Source organism: Notolepis coatsorum, assembly GCF_963971535.1.
Source record: "Notolepis coatsorum genome assembly, chromosome: 7".
Taxonomy (NCBI): Eukaryota; Metazoa; Chordata; class Actinopteri; order Aulopiformes; family Paralepididae; genus Notolepis; species Notolepis coatsorum.
In genome coordinates this window covers 133,289,991-133,309,777 of record NC_140171.1, presented here as the reverse complement: position 1 = coordinate 133,309,777, position 19,787 = coordinate 133,289,991, and the positions used below count along the sequence as shown (strand labels likewise).

The window sequence follows — 19,787 nt, the reverse complement described above, 5'->3', positions numbered from 1 at the left end:
TGAAATACCTTGAATTGGAGTAATCCATGTCTGATGCAGACAGATGATGAGTGGATTATTTTAATTGCCAATTGCCAAGAATCGTCAGGGATTTCAAGTCCCATATCATTACCCCATGACTCCCTGATGCGGTCCAGTGATGGGGATGCCATCTCTTGGATATCACTGTATAGTGAACTCACTATCCTCTTCTGTTTTGGGTCTCCCTCCAGCCACTTATCAAGCCACCTATCCGGTTGAAGCAAAATATTTCTTAACAAAACCCTGCACCTGTAAATATCTGAAAAGATGTGAGCGGGGAATGTAATACCCGCCTACCAACTGTTCAAAGGACATAAACAGCCCTTCTTTAAACAGGTCCTTCACCTTAGCCCCTTTCCGGCCCATGTTTTGAATGCTGCATCCATGAGTGAGGGCGTAAAAAGTGCATTAGATGCAATTGGGAGACAGGGTGAGGCTTGTTTATATTTGAAGTGAGTCCTAAACTGTGCCCATATACGGAGTGAGCCAATCACCATGGGGTTATTTGTGAGGCACTTTTTACTGAGTGGCAGTGGAGCACACACTAGTGAGGATAGTGATACCGGGTGAGCGGAGTGTTGTTCCATGTCAACCCACACCATTCCGCCTCCCCATGTGATGCAGCCATCCAATATGTCAGTTCATGGATGTTTGCCGCCCAATAGTATTGCAAAAAATGTCTGAGTGCTAATCCTCCATCCTCTTTCGGTCTTTCCAAGAAGTTTCTTTAATAGTTGTCATACAGAAGTACAGAATACTTTCATACAAAATGCTTCTTACTGTTACGCTCCAGAGACTGTGCTAGACAAGATAGTATCAAATAACATAGTATAGCATGTAATTTAGAAGTAGAAAAGTAGAAAAAGAGGTCACAGTGTTCAGTATGGACATATGTACAATGTTCGATGCAGGATAGACGTAACTGAGTTACCATATAATATACAATACTATGCAGTGTACTAATGTACAGTACTATATAGTGCAAAGCAGAAATGGGATGAGGTGCAATCTAGGTACAATTTACAGTAGGTGTACGAGTTGTAGTGCAAATCCTTTATCAATAAATATAAAGTGTAAGGTGTGTTTGTGTGATCTAAAGTGTGGAGAGTGGGTGCTGCAGTGTGTTGTTTGTTTGAGTGAGTGTGTGCGTGTGGGTGTGTGTGCTGTGTGCATTTGATGGTTGTTGCATAGTGTTTATTGTTCGTTTAGCAGCCTGATGGCCTGGGGATAGAAGCTTCTTCTGAGTCTTTCTGTGCTCGCCTTAAGACTCCGGTATCGCTTGCCTGACCGCAGCAGTTCAAAGAGGCAGTTGTTCGGGTGGCTCGAGTCCTTAATAATTCTCTTAGCCTTCCCCTTGCACCGCTTGTTGTAAATGTTCTGGAGGGTGGGAAGCCCCCCTCCAATTGTGCGTTCGGCTGAACGTGTCACTCTTTGTAGTCTGCTACGGTCTTGTGCAGTGCTATTCCCAAACCAGGAGGTGATGTTGCCGGTCAGGATGCTCTCTATTGTACATGAGTAGAAGTTCCTAAGGATCTTCTGACTGACTTGGAACTTCCTTAGGCGCCTGAGGAAGTAGAGGCGTTGTCGTGCCTTCTTCACAACACTGTCAATGTGTGTGGTCCATGTCAAGTCCTCGGATATGTGGGCTCCGAGGTACTTGAAACTGTTCACTCTCTCAACCGGTGCCCCGTCGATGCTGAGGGGGCTGTAGTCCTTGACCCCCGACCTCCTGAAGTCCACAATCATCTCTTTTGTTTTGCTGACGTTCAGGGAGAGGCAGTTCTCCTGACACCACTGTGACAGGTTCTCTACCTCTTCCAGGTAGGCCCTTTCGTCGTTGGCAGAGATCAGAGAGAGATCCCTCACAGGACGATGTTGCCATAGATGACCTATCAAGTCATCGGGGACAGGTGCAGGCAGTGGCTGCGGCAGCGGCACGCCATGAGCTCCGGGAACAAGGCACGCAATTACCCATGCGCACCTTCCTCCACGCAGCCCGCGTCCCTCACGTACGGGAGGCTGCCACTCATTGTGGTGCCACTATCCGATGTGGTTAATAGCAGGGCATCCCGTCGCCGAGTCTGAGGTTCTAACCCAACACCGGAGTACGAGGGACCCCAAGGAGACATACCACCCCCTGCCACACCGAGAGTGATGCGTCCCCACCGGGGCGTCAAACAAGAGCGCCTCCGCTTCCACCATAAAATCCTCTGTTTCCATCGGACAAGGAGAAGCAGAAGCACCCTCGTCTGGCTCCAGCAGCTCACCAAAACCAGGCCGTTCGCCCCTGCAGGCCACCCTCTTACGACGGGAACGAGCAGAGGCGAAGAGCTTGCGTCTCAGATCCTCCGCTACCAGAGGAGCCGTCAGCCTTTCGGCCGACCGCCCCCCGGCGGGGGAACCAGAGCTGGAACTAGGCCATCTCACAGGAGACGGCCTTGGTTCAACAGCTCCTCGGAGAGGCAAACTCTCCACCGGACGCCGATCGGGTACGTCTGACTGCCACGACCGCGGAGTCAGCGCAGCCCCACGACGCACGGCGGAGGCGGCAATGGAGAACCTTTGGTGAAGGGTGACGTTGCGAGCGCTCGAACCCCCCGAAGAAGACATTATAACTTAGCTTTTTTCTCTTAAATTGTGAGAGAGAGAAAAAAACAAGAAACAATGTCAACGCAGCTCCAATTCCTTTCTTCAATATTTCAGCAATCTTAAAGTGTGGTACATGCAGGCACTTGCCGTGGTGAAAACTAAAGAAGGAGCTGTTAGTATGGAAAGTAAATTAATCTGTCCACGCTGAATTAAACCCTCTATTTTCCTCAGACTTTCCTTTTTTTGGATTTATCCATGGTTATATATCGCATAGCTCCGCTCTGCGTCTACTGCAATACTCTTCCATATCAGTATTAGCACTGAATACATTTTCACATGCACCTTTACATACCTCATCTGCCTGGCCACACCCCCATCCGCTCCTCTACATAAGCAGGGGTGTGGCCAGGCAGATGTGAAAATTTATTCAGTGCTAATACTGATATGGAAGAGTATTGCAGTAGACGCAGAGCGGAGCTATGCGATATATAACCATGGATAAATCCAAAAAAAGGAAAGTCTGAGGAAAATAGAGGGTTTAATTCAGCGTGGACAGATTAATTTACTTTCACAACTAACGATGCAGGCTTACCTGTATGCCTGATATGTGGTGCGAAATTTGCGAACAACGAAAAATTAACTTTTTATTTTATAGATTTTCCACAAATAAGGGAAGGACTCAAATAATAATAATAATTTAGGACCTGCTCAGAGGTCATTAATCGGCATGCATGCGATTCGTCTCTGCGATTAACCCATCCCGTCGTCCTTCCCCCCCAAGGGCAGCCGGGAGCAGACAGGAGTCAACGTGAGCCGCGCCAGGGGACCAATCCAAGTGCTCCTGTCCGTCTTCGTCAAGGACGCCACAGCGTTAGCGATCTTGTTGTTGTGCATGTTTTTCCATTGGGTTTATCTTATCGGGGGGGAAACCCTTGCGAGCACGGGGAGAACATGCAAACTCCACACAGAAAGGCCTGGGAGATACCCCACCTGGGTTACTGGTATCATGGAAACCTGGTCCCCAAGCGGGAATCGAACCCTGGACCTTCTTGCTGTGAGGCGACAGTGTTTAACCACTACACCACCGTGCCGCTGTATTTACATTTATAAAATAGTAAGCTAGTTCAGGGTTTTATTTCAAAGTAGGTCTACAGATGCCAGTGTTTTTTCTCCTTTTCTGTATTTTATTTCAAAGTAGGTCTACACAGCCAGTCTTTTTTCTCCTCTTCATAAGAGTTTGAGGTTTTCCTTTGTTATAACAGGTAAAAACAGCAATAAAAAGTCAAATTTTTTCTTTTTGTTGCTTTATAATTCCATTAATTCAACAAATTGTGTGCTATAAGTATAAAGTATAATAAATTGCTTTGGGTATGCAATTGTCAGGCGTTTTATGCTAAATGTGGGGTATGCTTGGGGATAACTATATATAAAACGTTATACACTGTGTTATCTTCATTTTAAGGGTAAATAGGTTGTGCGGCTCCCTGAGCATTTTATTTTGTGGGAGGGGGGAAAAGTGGCTCTTTTGATAGTAAAGGTTGCTGACCCCTGCCCTAATCCAAGCGCGGAAAGTGGGCCCGAACCCAAACCTCTCTAAAGTTGTGAAAAGATATTCATATTTGATGCGATCAAACGCTTTCTGGGCATCAAGAGATAACAGAACCTCTGCCGTGGGTGGGGATTCAGGAGAGTATATGATATTGAACAGCCTACGTATGTTACCAAAAAGCTGACGCTCCAGAATAAAGCCTGTTTGGTCTGGGTGTACCACTGTATGAATAACTGACTCCAGTCTACTGGCTAAAACTTTGGTTAAAATCGTATAATCGCAGCACAGCAAACTGATTGGCCGATAGGATTCACACTTCAGAGGGTCTTTTCCTTTTTTAAGAAGGACTGAAATTGTGGCCTGACTCATTGTGGGTGGGAGTGACTCCCGTTCCAATGCCTCTACATATACATCTTTTAAAATAGGAATTAGTTTGAGAGAGAATGTTTAAAAAAAAAAACTCTATTGGGAAGCCGTCCGGCCCTGGGGCTTTGCCACCCTTCATCTTCCTGATAGCTTGATTAATTTCAGCCACAGAGATATTGCGGTCGAGATGAGACCTATCCTGCTCACTTAAGAGATAAGATACTCCTTTATTGATCACCTAATTGTCCTCATAGCGTATTGGGCTACTTGTAGGACTACTTTGGCTTCTATGGTTGGGCAGACCTTGTTTAAAGTGGATGATTAAAGTATTTCTATTCTATTTAGTCTATTATCAAGACCAATATCTATGCTAAAAGTCATTTAGACCCCAGCTATATTCTTATGGTGGTTCTCTGTGTCATAGTTTATGGCTTTTTAATAAATTGGCAATGCCCATCCTAAGAGCAAAATGAGAATGATCTGATTTAGCCTACATCTGTTGTCACAATAAATCCAATTGTCAACGTCCTGTTAGATGTTAGATAGATTTGGCAGCCCTGCCCTACAATGTGCCATTTTCAACACATTTATTATCAATTGTGTTGATATTTCCTGTCATGGGTTTTTAGAATGTTGGCCATGGTCTGCATTCCCATACACCCCCTCCCTCCCTTCTTAATATCTACTCTGCATCTCTCTCTCCCTTTCCTTTCTCCCACCAACCCATCAGTGTTCCTACCAGCCAATTACTTAAATGCTTCCTCCTCTAAAACAGAGTGCACCACCAAACCACTCAGCTAAATTAAAAGCGTGCACTTGGTGTTTCATGGCACTTGACTTGCCCATTTAATTTTTTTCGTTCGAGTAATTTGTATGTCTGCTCCTATCGGCACTCTACAGTGTGTGTGTGTGTGTGGGGGGGGGGGGGGGGGGGGGGGGGCAGCAGCCGTGGCTTAGTTAGAACTGCAAGGTTGCTGAATCCATCTGTGGACTGGCGGGGAAATCTGTTTGGGGAACCAACCCGTCCTCAACACCCCCAACTGCTCTGTAGTGCCCTTGAGCAAGGTACTGTACATAACCCCCAACTGATCCAGGGAGGCTGCTCAGTCGTAAGAATATAATCATATTAAAAATAAGAATAAAATAGAATAAAGAATAGAATACGGTCCAGGATATACATTCTAAAATCTTAGATATAAACGATCCAGCCAGAAATATACAGTAACATGTGCAGTAATATACAGTAAAATAATATACAGTGTCCAGGAAGATTGTGAGAAGTGTAAAAACTTGAAAGTGTCCAGGAAGATTTCGCCAGGATGTACTATCACCCTGTGCTCAGTGATGCAGTGAGGCACAGTGATGCATTATAGAGTCTAATGGCTGTCGGAAAATGAAGGACTTCCTGTGCTGTTCAGTGTCTAACACTGAACATTCTCCTTCTTTCAGCCAACTAGCCAAGTCCGTGTGTAGTGGGTGGGAGGGGTTGTCCATGATGGCGTGGAGCTTAGCAAGGCTCCTCCTCTCCGCCACCACCGCTAGAGAGTCCAGCTCCACCCCCACCACGTTACTGGCCTTCCTGACCAGCTTGTCCAGCCTGTTTGTGTCCCCCGCTCTCAGTCCCCTGCCCCAGCAGGTCAAAGCTGTGTACTTGGCACATCCCAAGTGTTAATGATGTCTGTTTAACTGTGTGATTGTGAAGCATGGTGTTGCTGGAAAATAAATATATACTCTGTGAATCTTCCCTGGTTAAATGAAGGTTAAAACAAAATCTGATAAATGTATCCTGTATATCTATAGATAGATACAGAAATGTTTTTATAAATACAAAAATAAAAACGTGTGTACTTTGGTACTTAGTAATCTACTATGCCTGTAAAAAGTCGTTATTGGGCGCCAACGGTTGAGTGCCAAAAACGTAAAACGTCGTTATTGGATCGTTTGATCTTTTTACTTTGATCCCCGCTCTACAGACTTGCCCAGAGCGATCTGCATCATTTTTGACCATCCCCACACATTAGAACTGCAATGCCGATCGACTATCACCAGGTGGCGGTATCGTCCGTGTCTGAACTGCGATGGCTTGGGTTGAATCACACTCTAACTTTAATTTCTGCTTATTATCTTGGAAATGCGCAATGTTTAGCGTGTAATAAACTACAAACTACAGCGTGTGGAAACAAAGTATTATTCCCATGCTGGACTACAAATAATGTTTGTCAAAATTAGCCACACCGTGTCTCTATAGCTATACAGAACACAAACACAGCTTCACAAACATAGTGCAACGACCATGGAAACTACTAGAAGGCTGGCATTCTAAGGGTAATGATAACCGAATAGCGTGGCAGTCAAAGTGCTTGAATTTTTACCAAAAAAAAATCAAGGCCTGGAATTCCTTGAAAACAGCCTATTTTTTAACAAGGTGCTTAAAAAGTCCTTGAAATTCAAATCAACCATTCGCATTGAATGTTTTGTTCATCCATGATCAAATTGTTCTGAATCAAGAAAGAGAGTCGCTGTCTCGCACGCTCCAACTGCGTTTCCTCATTTCTTCGCATGTGATGCTCTAGCTGGAAAGCAGGCCAAGAAGATGCTTAAAAAAAACTGTGAATTGTATCCCTCGAGTGACATCCTTGAAAATGAAAAATGGTGTGTGGACAAGTACTTAAAAGTCCTTGAATTTCATTTGGCAATGTCTTTGGGAACCCTGAGCTGAACACGCTTGTATGCCCCCCCCCCCCCCCCCCCATAGAATCACAGCCCAGTGGTTTGGAGTGGGGGAGGACTATGACACCAAGCAGCAGGTGTGGCAGAAGAAGAGCCTGCGCCACTGCAGCCAGCGATATGGCAAACTCAAGCCCCAGTACAGCATGGACCTGTGCACCGAGTCACCAGCCGCACACAAGATGCCAAAGGTATGCCTTCACACTAGGGCTGACCTCGACTAGTCGAATAGTCTACTAATCCATCGAAAGGAGCCGTAGTCTATACTGCCAACCTCTTAGTTGAATGTAAAAAAAAAATCGGATGAATGAATGAATGAATGAATGAAAACTTTATTTAACAGATTGCAGAATGGGTACAATACAGTACGGCTCAATACACACAATTGTTAAGGGGATGCAGACCAGAGAAAGACTTTTGTCTTGTTTACATCAGGGTCCCCCATTTTCATTTCATATTGACATTTATGACATACTCAACATACATGACATTTATGGCATAGGGACATATAGGTATTTAGTACTGATACATTTGTGACATATACGGTATTCAAATATACAGTACTGTTACTCATAGATCCTGACAGATTATATATGATGGGGAGGGGACTGTACATTAGGAGGGGGTGGATGGGTGGGAGAGAAATATACATATACGGCGGGGAGAGAATATAATATACATGCGGTGGGGAGGAGACTGTCTATTAGGAGGGGGTGGGGCGTGGGGGTGGGGGGTTTGGACATTTACGGTGGCCAGTTTCGAATTGCAGCCTCCCGTAGGTGCTCTTTAAGAGCGGTTTTGAATGTGGGTACTGATTCACATTCCTTTACAGCTTTGGGTAGGGCGTTCCACATTGATGTGGCATAATTCTGAAACGTGTTTAGTCCCTTGTTTGAGCCGAATCTGGGTTTAACATGATTTGTTGAGCCTCTGGTGTTGTGGTCGTGGTATTCACTGACCTTTGGGAAGTATTTTGACATGTACATGGGTACCTTAATCGTATAGTGTATCTTGTAGACCAGGCCCATTGCAAGTTGCTGTACTCTGTCGTCTACTCTAAGCCATCCTAGGTTGTCAAAGTGTGCAGGGGTGAGGTGGGTTCTAGGGGTAAGGTCAAGTAATAGTCTGACTAGTTTGTTTTGTGATGTTTGTAATCTTGTTTTTAGCGCCTTTGAGGTGCTTTGGTACCATGAGGTGCAATTCATTCTTTACAAAAGCAAAGAGGCCTAGAAGCGTGGCTAACGCTAATGACGCGCATACCGGAGAGTCTAACTGCCTAAGAAAACGGGCACAGAGGCACTGAAAGAGGATTTCCCCCGTCTAATGAACACACTAGAAAAATATCAAGATGTATCTATCAGTGGACCAATTGCATACTTTCGCAGAGGACAAGAAGCCTTCAGTCGACTCCTTCTGACATTAAGCACCCCCCACAGCCCAAATGGAATGATAAAAAAATATATATATAGTCGACTACCAATCGACTATCTGCAAATTTTGGCCAATCAAATTCGACTATACAAATCCTTAGTCGGGGACAGGCCTACTTCACACCAACTGCATTACGTCCTGTTCTCAGTGAAATAGCTGTCATGAGGAAAAGGAATATTTGCACCCAATTTCACATGGAGATTCTAAACACCTAAATATAACTTTACATGTTGAAAAAACTATAATTCCTTGGTAAACTATGGAATTATTCAACAAAACACAAGATTTTTTTTCACTGAGCATTTCTTTTTTTTATGTCAAATATTGTATGCTCACACAAAGGTAATGTATGATGGTGGCTTTACACTGCACCAGAAATAAAGGGCAGGTTACCCTGAATCATAAAAGGTATGAATGAATGAATGAATGAATGAATGAATGAATGAATGAATGAATGAATGAATGAATGAATGAATGAATGAATGAAAACTTTATTTAACAGATTGCAGAATGGGTACAATACAGTATGGCTCAATACACACAATTGTTAAGGGGATGCAGACCAGAGAAAGACGTTTGTCTTGTTTACATCAGGGTCCCCCATTTTCAATTCATAGTGACATTTATGACATACACAACATACATGACATTTATGGCATAGGGACATACATGACATACAGGTGATTGATTGATTGATTGAAAAGTTTATTAACAGATTGCAGAATGGGTACAGTACAGTACAGCTCAATACATACAATTGTTAAGGGGATGCAGACCAGAGAAAGACTTTCGACTTGTTTACATCAGGGTCCCCCATTTTCAATTCATCATAACATATATGACATACATGACATACAGATAGACAGTACTGCTACATCTATACATTTATGACATATCAGATTTGCAAATACAGTACTGTTTGTGATACAAAAGTGTCCAGAAAAGGAGTGTATATACATTTGGCATAGAAACTGTACATTGGAGGAGGTTGGTTGGGTGGGGTGGGGTTGGGTGGGTTGGGTCAGGGCTGTACATTGGAGGTGGGGGGGGGGGGGGGGTTCGGAAGGGGACACACACACATTTTACACTGTACATTTGAATATTGACAAAGCCTTACTTGGTCATTTACTGTATTTACTGTTACATTTGTGACATATACAATATTCAAATATACAGTACTGTTCCCCATAGATCCTGACAGAGTATATATACATATGATGGGGAGGGGACTGTACATTAGGAGGGGGTGGGTGGGTGGGTGGTAGAGAAATATACATACAGTGGGGAGAGAATATATACATACAGTGGGGAGGAGACTGTACATTTGGAGGGGGTGGGTGGGAGAGAAATATACATACGGCGGGGAGCGAATATATACATGCGGTGGGGAGGATAACACTTGATTTAAGCATTACATGTGTTAGGGCTTGTGTCCATAGCGGAAGTTTTTTTCAAGGCGGACGCTTTGAAAAAAGAAAAGAAAAAGCTCTAGAGCGTTTTCCTGGGTCTCGCGACTGCCGCGGTTCCGCCCCTTCCTCGATGTTGATTACCTTGATGAGCGCGCTCCTTTCAAAAAGTTTAACTAGTTTCAACTTTATGCGCTGAGAGCGCTCCGCCCAAAAACGCTGCCGTCGAGAGCTCATAAACGCGAGGTGCGGCGCTGGGAAGAGGAGCGCGCCTGTCGCGTCTCCAGCATAGAAATTAATGACAGAAAGGAGCTGACAACTCATAAAACGTCCGCTATGGACTGTATCTTTTTTGGAGGATTCATTCAAAATATATTCATACTTCCATTTGTCTATCTATGGCGGACTCATTCAGTCTCATTCAAAAAAAGAAAAGAAAAGTAATTCGGTTGTGGGAGGGATCTGGGGTCACGTGGAGTGTGTTATATGAAATAACAATGGCTAACTTGACTGTTTCAGCCAATCAGAAACAAGATATTTGCATGCCATTGTATAAACTGACTCAAAGAATAAGCTCAGAATTGCCAACATTTTACTATCAACATCTGAAACAACGTTTACATCTTTGAATATTTGATGTCACACCAGATGCTTACGGTATAGGTATCTGCAGACATACTGCGTAGAACAGACAATCTGCTGACGTCAGTTGGTAATAATCACAGGTAACCTAAAAGTTCCACATGTCAATTTCAACAATGAATCATGGCAGATAAAATGCCTAATTTCCCCAATACAGATACCTGCAGTCATTTTGATTGAACATTTCTACTGGAGTCTAACTTCATTACAACATAACATAACAATTATAACTAACTAACTAACTTTATTAGAACTTTCCAAATGTTCTCAAAACACAACTGTTTTGACTCAACGGTTAAATCACATCCTTATTTCACGATTTAACCTAGTTTCAGTCTACATGGTTATCTGATATCTTGCTGATATAACAGTCACTAAACACAGTAGTTGTCATTGAAACCTCCTCTTGCATCCTTGTATTATTTTTCTTCTTTTTTTTACCACATGACATTGAGAGAACCAGCTGACAAAAGTTAGAGAGAGAGAGAATAGACAAATAGATGAGATGACATGAATAATGTAGATGGTGACATGATGGCAGAGGGAGCATCTGTGCTCCAGATGATGAACCGGTCACTCCTCTCACTCCTCCACCTCTCACTCCTCCACCTCTCACCCCGCCCACCATTTTGTCTCTCTTTCTTTCTCGTCTTTTCTCTCTCTTTGTCTCCTGGCTGTTGCTACTGTTTTTGGCCTTGCCTTCATCTTTCATCACATTACTTTCACCTACAGTACATCCTCTTTTCCCATTTCTTTCTCTCTCTCTTCTCCTCTTGGTCTATTTCTCTCTGTGCTTTTGTCTCTGTCAGCTCTTATGCGCTGTGGAGGGCTTCTGGTAAGACTTTCACAACTATCTCCTAGATGTTCTCATGGCACCTTATACATACACACACACCTCCCTAAATGTGTCCCTGTTGTCACGTCAGCAGGGCTTAGCGTAGAGCTGTCATCTATATTTCAGGCAGCAGAGATGAGTTGTGTGAATGACTGATGTGTTTCTGTCTTCTAGTCTGTTTCGCTCTCTGAGAAGAATCCCCGTCTTTCTGCCAGTGATAGTGAGCATCAGGATAGTTAAGAGTTGTTTTGTAGAAGTCTGTTTTGAGTATTGTGTGAATTGTCTATCTTTCTTACACATGTATCTATCTCTCTATCCATCTCTCTTTCCATCCCATTTCTTTCTCCTAGATCGTGGACCCCCTGGCAAGGGGGCAAGCTTTCCGCTACCCCGATGAGACGGAGGGGCATCCTCCTCGGACCCCCCACACCGCGCCGGTGGGTCCAGTCACCCCGGGGTTTGCCTCCCTCTCTTCCTACACCAGCCAGCGCTCCGGCTACGCCCGCCTGCCCCCGCGCAAGAGGGAGTCGGTAGCCCATATGAGCATCCGTGCTGCATCCAACATACTGAGGGTAGGTGGGGTACTGGTGTGCGTTTGGGGGGGGGGGGGGGGGGGTAGAGAGAGGAAAGGGGATGGCAGCACCCTTTATTTGTTTGCTCAAATGTTACAATGTGATCATTTATTGATACAGACTTGAGGGGAAATGTAGTGGAAAACCATTGACCTGCCCGCCAATCCGCATGTTACCGAACCTCGACCCTCTAATCTTGAAAAATTACAGACCTATCTCCAATCTTCCGTTCCTATCCAAAGTGTTAGAACGGATCGTCGCAACGCAACTTACTGACCATTTATCAAACAATAATCTTAATGAATCTTTTCAATCTGGCTTTAGAGCCTTACACTCCACCGAAACGGCGGTTACCAAAGTCACAAATGACTTACTGCTCTCTCTTGACTCAAACCTCACTTCTGTGCTCTTATTGCTTGATCTCAGTGCAGCCTTTGACACTATCGATCACTCGATTCTTCTAGGTTGGCTTGAGAATCATGTTGGCATTCGGGGTCTCGCACTAGCTTGGTTTAAATCCTATTTAACTGATAGAACACACTGCGTGGTCTATAATGATTTAACATCTGAGACCCTCCCAGTGCAATGTGGTGTCCCACAAGGCTCTGTCCTGGGCCCTTTGCTATTTTCGATCTACATGCTACCCCTCGGCGATATCATACGCAAATTTGGCATAAACTGGAGTGCTGACCGGAGTGTCGGACGTCCCGTGATGAAGGCCGGGAGGATGCGACCCCCCTCTGCGTGCCCCCCTGTCTCCGGAGGTCTCGTAGTGGTGACCGGAGTGCCGGACGTCCCGCGATGATGTTGGGGAGTTCGCGACCCTCTGCGCCGCCCCCTATCTCCCTGTCTCCAGCTGTCCCTGAGCAATGACCGGAGTGTTGAATGTCCCGTGACTAAGACGGGGAGGACGTGACCCTCTTTGCGCCGCCCCTGTGCCTCAAATAGATCCGCTATCAGCTCTATCTTCAATCTTTCAAAATGTTCAGTTGCTATCGCTATTAGCTCTATCTTTAATCTTTCAAAATGTTCAGTTGCTATTGCATGCACTCATCTGTGTTTCACTACACACTTGAGTGCATGCTTACCAACTGTTAGTCTGCAACACTACTATCACCGACATCTAAGAAGGGAGATCCCCCCTTGAATGGCCCTTCTAAGGTTTCTCTCCTCCACACTGCCTGTGGAGCATTTTTCCCTATTGTTAGGTTTTAGTGAGTTTTTCCTTACCTTCGTGTGGGGTATGTCTGGGAGTGCTTGCATTCTTTAATTTATTTGCATTTATCTTAATTTTTTTGGACCTTATGGTGTTCTTGTTCTGTTCTTGACTTATTGTTATGTTTTCTTCTTGACTTGTTTAAAGAAGACCTGTACGGCCCATGGGGACATTAACGTGTGTTGTCGGGCCTTATAAATAAATTTGATTTGAAATTTGATTTGATTTACTGTTTGGATCATTTGCCCTCTGGATATTGGGACATTTGTAAGAAGAGATCTGTGTACAAATTAGTGTGTTTGATTGATTGATTGAAAACTTTATTAACAGATTGCAGAATGGGTACAGTACAGTACAGCTCAATACATACAATTGTTAAGGGGATGCAGACCAGAGAAAGACTTTCGTCTTGTTTACATCAGGGTCCCCCATTTTCAATTCATCTAAAAGTGTGTGTGTCAGGACCTTGAAGTGCTTGAAGTGCTTTAAGGGGCGACAGTGGCTCAGGAGGTAGAGCGGTCGTCTGGTAGTCGGAAGGTTCCCGGTTTGATTCCCGCTCCTCCCGGGCAGCATGTCGATGTGTCCTTGAGCAAGACACTTAACCCCTAATTGCTCCCGATGTGCAGGTTGGCACCTTGCATGGCTGCCTCCGCTGTTGGTGTGTGAATGAATGGGTACAAATGTGAGGAACAAAATTGTAAAGCGCTTTGGATAAAAGCGCTATATAAATGCAGCCATTGAACCAGTTGAAAAAAAATAATAAAAAATCAAGGCCCGAAATTCCTTGAAAACATCACATTTTGTAACAAGGTGCTTAAAAAGTTCTTGCAATGCAAATCAACCATTCGCGTTGAATGTTTTGTTCATCCATGATCAAATTGTTCTGAATCAAGAAATCAGAATTTTGTTGTTGTTTTAATAAAATCTGACAAGACGCTGTCTCGTGCACTCCAACTGCTTTTCCTCATTTCTTCATGTGTGATGCTCTAGCTGGCTCTAGCTGCCAAGCAGGCCAAGAAGATGCTTTAAAAAAAAAAAAACAGCATTTAAAAGTGAATTGTATCCTTCGAGTGGCATCCTTGAAAATGAAAAAGTCCTTGAATTTCATTTTGCAATGTCTGTGGGGACCCTGGTGTGGGCTCTCTCTCCGGCTAACCTTTTGTTTGTGTTTGCGACGGTGCATCCCCAGGGGCGTAGTGGCCTCGATGGCTTTCAGACGGGGCGTAGCTACCCCAGGAGGAGCTTCGCCAGGCCCAGCTGGATGGACAAAGACACGGTGGACTCGGCAGACACCTATGAGTCACTCTTCTTCACCAAGGTCAGCACACGCCTCCTCTAGTCTAGCGGGGGGGGAGATAAAGATCAAGGTCTCCCTCCTCACCCATCAGTGCATCCACAGCAACGCTCCCTCCTATCTAAAGGAACTTGTCACTCCCCCGACCTCCACCCGCTCCCTCCGCTCCGGATACTCAAACACACTCCAACCCATACACAGGACACACCTCCGCACCATGGGCGACCAGGCCTTCTGCTCAGCTGCTCCTCGGCTGTGGAATGCCCTCCCCGACCATCTGAGAGCACCACAGTCAGTTGAGATTTTTAAAAGGGGCCTAAACACATTTATTTTTAACAAGGCATTTGCCTAAATGGACCGACCGATGTTTTTTAATATTTTTTTTATCTGAATGTTTCTTCCATTTCATTGGTTGTTTTATTCTCTTTTTTTTTATCTCCTTTCATGTAGCATTTTGAGATTGTCACAAATATAAAGTGCGTTCCAAATTGAATTTATTATTTTTATTATTATAACATAAGATATTCCTTTATTGATCCCCTTGGAGAAATTCAGCCATTTACATTTACATTTTGTCATTTAGCTGACGCTTTTATCCAAAGCGACTTACAAGTTCTGTACGACAAGCCATCAGGAAGGGCACAACTCTATCAGCTGAGCAACAATGTTCATCAAAGTGTTGAGTGCTACAGTGTAGGTTAGTTTATTAGGACAAGTGCATGACAGTACGGTTAGTTAGGGTTAGATCTTTATTTTTAATTTTTTTTTCAGATAATGGTTGAAGAAGTGCGTCTTTAGTCGACGGCGAAAGATTGGACGTGTTTCGGCTGTCCTAACTGGGGTGGGTAGTTCATTCCACCATTGTGGGGCAAGGACTGAGAATAGGCGACTTCTCTTTGATGACCCTCCCGGAGCTTGGATAGGAGTAGGTCTGAGGCGGCCAGAAGATGCAGAGCGTAGGGGTCTTGAGGGTGTGTAGTTAGAGACCATTGACCGGAGGTAGGCGGGAGCGGTTCCCTTTGCCGCACGGTATGCTAGGTCGAGGGCCTTGAAGCGGATTCGTGCAGCAATGGGGAGCCAGTGCTGGTCCCTAAGAAGTGGGGTGACATGGGCCGACTTCGGTAGGTTTGAGATCAGGCGGGCCGCTGCGTTCTGAATGAGTTGAAGAGGCTTAGTGGCAGTGGCCGGGAGGCCAGCGAGCAGTGCGTTGCAGTAGTCGAGGCGGGAGATGACTGTTGATTGGACGAGGAGTTGGGTGGCTTCTTTTGTCAGGAAGGGGCGGATCCTTCTGACGTTGCTCAGGAGGAATCTGTAGGTTCTGGTTGTCGCTGCGATGTGAGCAGAGAAGTTCAACTGGTCGTCGAGGACAACACCAAGGTTCTTGGCGGTCGGGGACGCGGTCACAGCTGCATTCTCGACTGTGATGGAAAGGTTGGTCAGGGGGGAGGATTTGGCCGGCAGGTGGAGCAATTCTGTTTTGCTTAGGTTCAGTTTGAGGTGGTTGGTCGTCATCCAGGCAGAGATGCCGGACAGACAGGCCGAGATCCGCTCAGAGACGTGGATATCTGAGGGAGGGAAGGAGAGGAAGAGTTGAGTATCATCGGCATAACAATGGTAGGAGAAGCCATGAGACGTGATAATGTTACCCAGTGATTTAGTGTAGAGGGAGAAGAGAAGGGGTCCTAAAACCAAGCCCTGGGGGACACCCGTCCGCAGGGGGCGGGTGGCCGACAGGGTCCCTCTCCATGACACTTGGTAGGAGCGGTCATTGAGGTATGATGACAGCCATGTCAGCGCAGAGCCAGCCACTCCCATTCCTGCGAGGGCCGCGAGGAGGATCTGGTGGTTGACTGTGTCGAAGGCTGCAGATAGATCTAGGAGAATCAGAGAGGCCTTTCGCTTTTGCTAAGTGAAGTGCCTCTGACCGCAATGAGGGCTGTCTCTGTGGAGTGACCAGTCCTGAAGCCTGACTGATTAGGGTCTAGGAGGTCATTCTGTAAGAGATAAGCAGTAAGTTGGTTGGATACCTCACGTTCAAGTGTTTTAGAAAGGAAGGAGAGAAGAGAGACAGGACGGTAGTTGCCTATGACGGTAGGGTTCAGGGTTGGTTTTTTTATGAGCGGCGTGACTCTGGCTTGTTTTAGGGAGGTGGGGACCACCCCCGAGTTGAGTGAGGAGTTGATGGTTGCAGTTAGGAATGGGAGGATGTCTGGTGCTATGGTCTGGAGGAGTGGGGAGGGTAGCTGGTCCAGCTGGCATGTAGTCGGACGGTTCGACGTTACCAGTGTCAGGGTCTCGGCTTCTGTAATGGGAGAGAAAGATGACAGAGTGAAGGATGAGGTTCTTGATTCAGCATTTGGATTGGGTGGGGGTTGGGAGGAGCTGCGGATGTTCTCCACTTTTTCCTCAAAGAAGATCGCAAAGTCTTCGGCAGAGAAGGATGAGGGAGGGGGGGGTGGGGGGGGGGAGTGAGGAGGGAGGACATGGTAGCATGCAGTTTGCGAAGATTCTTGGCAGAGGCCTCGATCCTATGGTGAAAGAAAGAAGCTTTGGCATTAGTAATGGTTTTGGAGAATGTTAACAAGAGGTTGTGATATGCAGTGATATGCAGCCATCATAGCAGCATGGCAGAGGGGGGGGGGTACAGGTATGGTCATGGTAATAGTAGAAGACAATACAATTATAGTAAATCAAATCAAATAAAATGTATTTGTAAGGCCCGACAACACACGTTAATGTCCCCATGGGCCGGACACGTCTTCTTTAAACAAGTCAAGAAGAAACATCACAGGGCGGCTGGGTGGCGCAGTGGGCAAGGCGCTCGCCATTAACGCAGGATATGCTGGTATCGAGCCCGTCATCTGCAGGGTTGACTGCTGTATTTACATAGCGCCACTGTGATCGGTCAGACAGTTCTCGGATGCTCGAAATCCGGTTACTGTATGTCTGGAATCGACTGGTTGTGTTGTTGAGGTACTTGAGGACAGACGTGCTATCTGTCCATAAGACAGATTCCAGAAGTTCCACTTCCAGTTCCTCTTTCAGCATTTTATCAATGCGGACTGCGACCACTGCTGCCGCCAGCTCCATTCTGGGCATTGTCATCTGCTTCAGTGGGGCTACCCATGCTTTGCCCATGACAAAAACAATATGGACGTCACCTTTGAGGTTTGTCAGTCGCAGGTAGCTAGCTGTACCATAACCGTGTTCGCTGGCATCACTGTAGTGATGTAGTTGTGCAGTGTGTGGTTTTCCAAAATTACTGGGTTTAAGGCATGTGGAGGTTTGACAGCTTGCCTAGATCCTCCAACCATCTCTGCCATGACCGAGCGTGGGCCTCTGGGATCTTGTCATCCCATCCACAATTAATTTTGCAAAGATCTTGCATGATCCTCTTTGCTGGGAGAACCAGTGGGGCGAGGAATCCCATGGGGTCGTAAACAGAATTTGTCACAGACAAAATACCCCTCCTGGTTAAGGGTTGTTGCTTTGTAGCAGTTTTGAAGGAGAAGGTGTCGGTTTCCACATGCCACTGGATTCCGAGAGCTCGTTCCACCGGTAGTTCTTCTCTGTCGAGATCGAGCTTCTTCACTTCCTTGGCTTTATCTTCGTCTGGAATGGCAGACAGAACAGCACGGCTGTTACTGATCCACTTCGTAAGTCTTTTTCGCATTTTCGCTTTCTTTTTGTGGTACACACCGTGGTGAGGTATGTACCACACCTTTCCATCTTCTCTGTGCAGCTGTCCTTCTGGCACCCGCTCGGCGTGCCCCTTATCCAAGATGTCACTCATGAACCCTTTATAATCAGCAAAGTATGCCTCGTCCCTCCTGAATCTCTTAATGAGGTTCGTGGCTCGCTGCTCTGCCATCCTTCTATTATTTGGCAGATTCACGTCCTCTTTGCGAAATGGCAATCGTAGTTGGTAGTGACCATCCTTCAATGTGATGGACTTAGCTGCAATGTCCAGGAATTGCTTGTCCTCTGCAGACGGCTCTGCCTTCTCATCGTAGCCTCGCTCTGGGAAGTCTTGATTGTACTGTTTGATGAGAAGTTCTTCCAGGTTTACTATGGTGACTCGGTTTGATGTTGTACGTGGTCGACCCTGCTTGTCAATGGGCAGACTGCCGCTCAGGGGACCATTAACCACCCATCCGAGACAGGTTCTCACTGCATAGGGCCCGTTTCCTTTGCTGTTAATTATTTCTCATGGCTCCATGGCTTTGACAGCATTAATCTCAATCAACAGTCCAACTTCCTCCTCAATAGTAGTCAGAAGTACTTTTTTCAGATACGGCCATTCTTTTAGACCCTCTTGTGTTGGTATGTTTTCTTGTGAGACTGGTATAGCGAGCTGTGTGTAAACTTCAGGGAGAGCAAAGAAGTTATTGCTTTCCAAATCACTCACTTCCAGCCCATCCAATCTGTAACTGCTCACAGGCCATTCCTGGCCCATTGTCCTGAGCAGTATCTCTGTTTTCTAGCCTCTGGCATCCAGCTTCTTCATCAGGCTCTCGGTACAGAAGGTAGCAGAGCTTCCATAATCCAGGAACGCATATGTTCTGATTACTTTGCTTCCTTTAGCCATCTTAACCTGGATAGGCAGAATGGCTAGAGCACATTCCTTTTCTCCGGCCCCAGTAAGCCTGCAAGCCTGCAGTGAGACCAGGGCGCTGGAAACTTCCTCACCTTTAGCTGTAGCTGTGGTGGTGCTCTCTTCCTTCCTGGGATTGTCTGTTCTAACTCTTAGAGAGTTCCCATGTTTGTAGTCGACGGAGATGGAGCAATAAATACATGTAGTGAGCATATGCATACATGGTGACAGTAGAATCATAGTATATAAGAAAATTGTGAAATTGAGTAATAGATAGAACTACTGCTGCAAGCGTATGGATACAGGATGAGATACAAGACAATAGCTCAGGGCCGTATGCCCCGGGGGGCAGGAGAAGCCACTCAGAATTGGTCAGGGCGGAGCAGGTAAGGTTCAGCACTGCAGGCCAGACAGAAGGCGGTATGAAGCTGTTCCATGGGACCGGTTGAGACGGAGACAGAGGTTAAAAAGGTTCTCCCATGTCTGCACAAAAGCAGACATGGGAGCAAATAGACATCCTAACTAAACTAGACAGATTAATCTAA

At 45.7% G+C, this 19,787-nt stretch overlaps 1 protein-coding gene across 1 annotated transcript in view; it reads left to right on the top strand.

Annotated features, from left to right (window-relative positions):
- Positions 1 to 19,787, top strand: part of LOC311231773 (inactive rhomboid protein 2-like) — a gene marked incomplete at both ends in the record, with an annotated part of 188,154 nt that overhangs the window by 10,156 nt on the left and 158,211 nt on the right. The window contains 3 exons of the mRNA XM_084318401.1: positions 7,281 to 7,443; positions 11,917 to 12,138; positions 14,544 to 14,672. Of these exons, the coding sequence (XP_084174527.1) occupies positions 7,281 to 7,443; positions 11,917 to 12,138; positions 14,544 to 14,672 (514 nt within the window). The remainder of the gene's footprint in view (positions 1 to 7,280; positions 7,444 to 11,916; positions 12,139 to 14,543; positions 14,673 to 19,787) is intronic.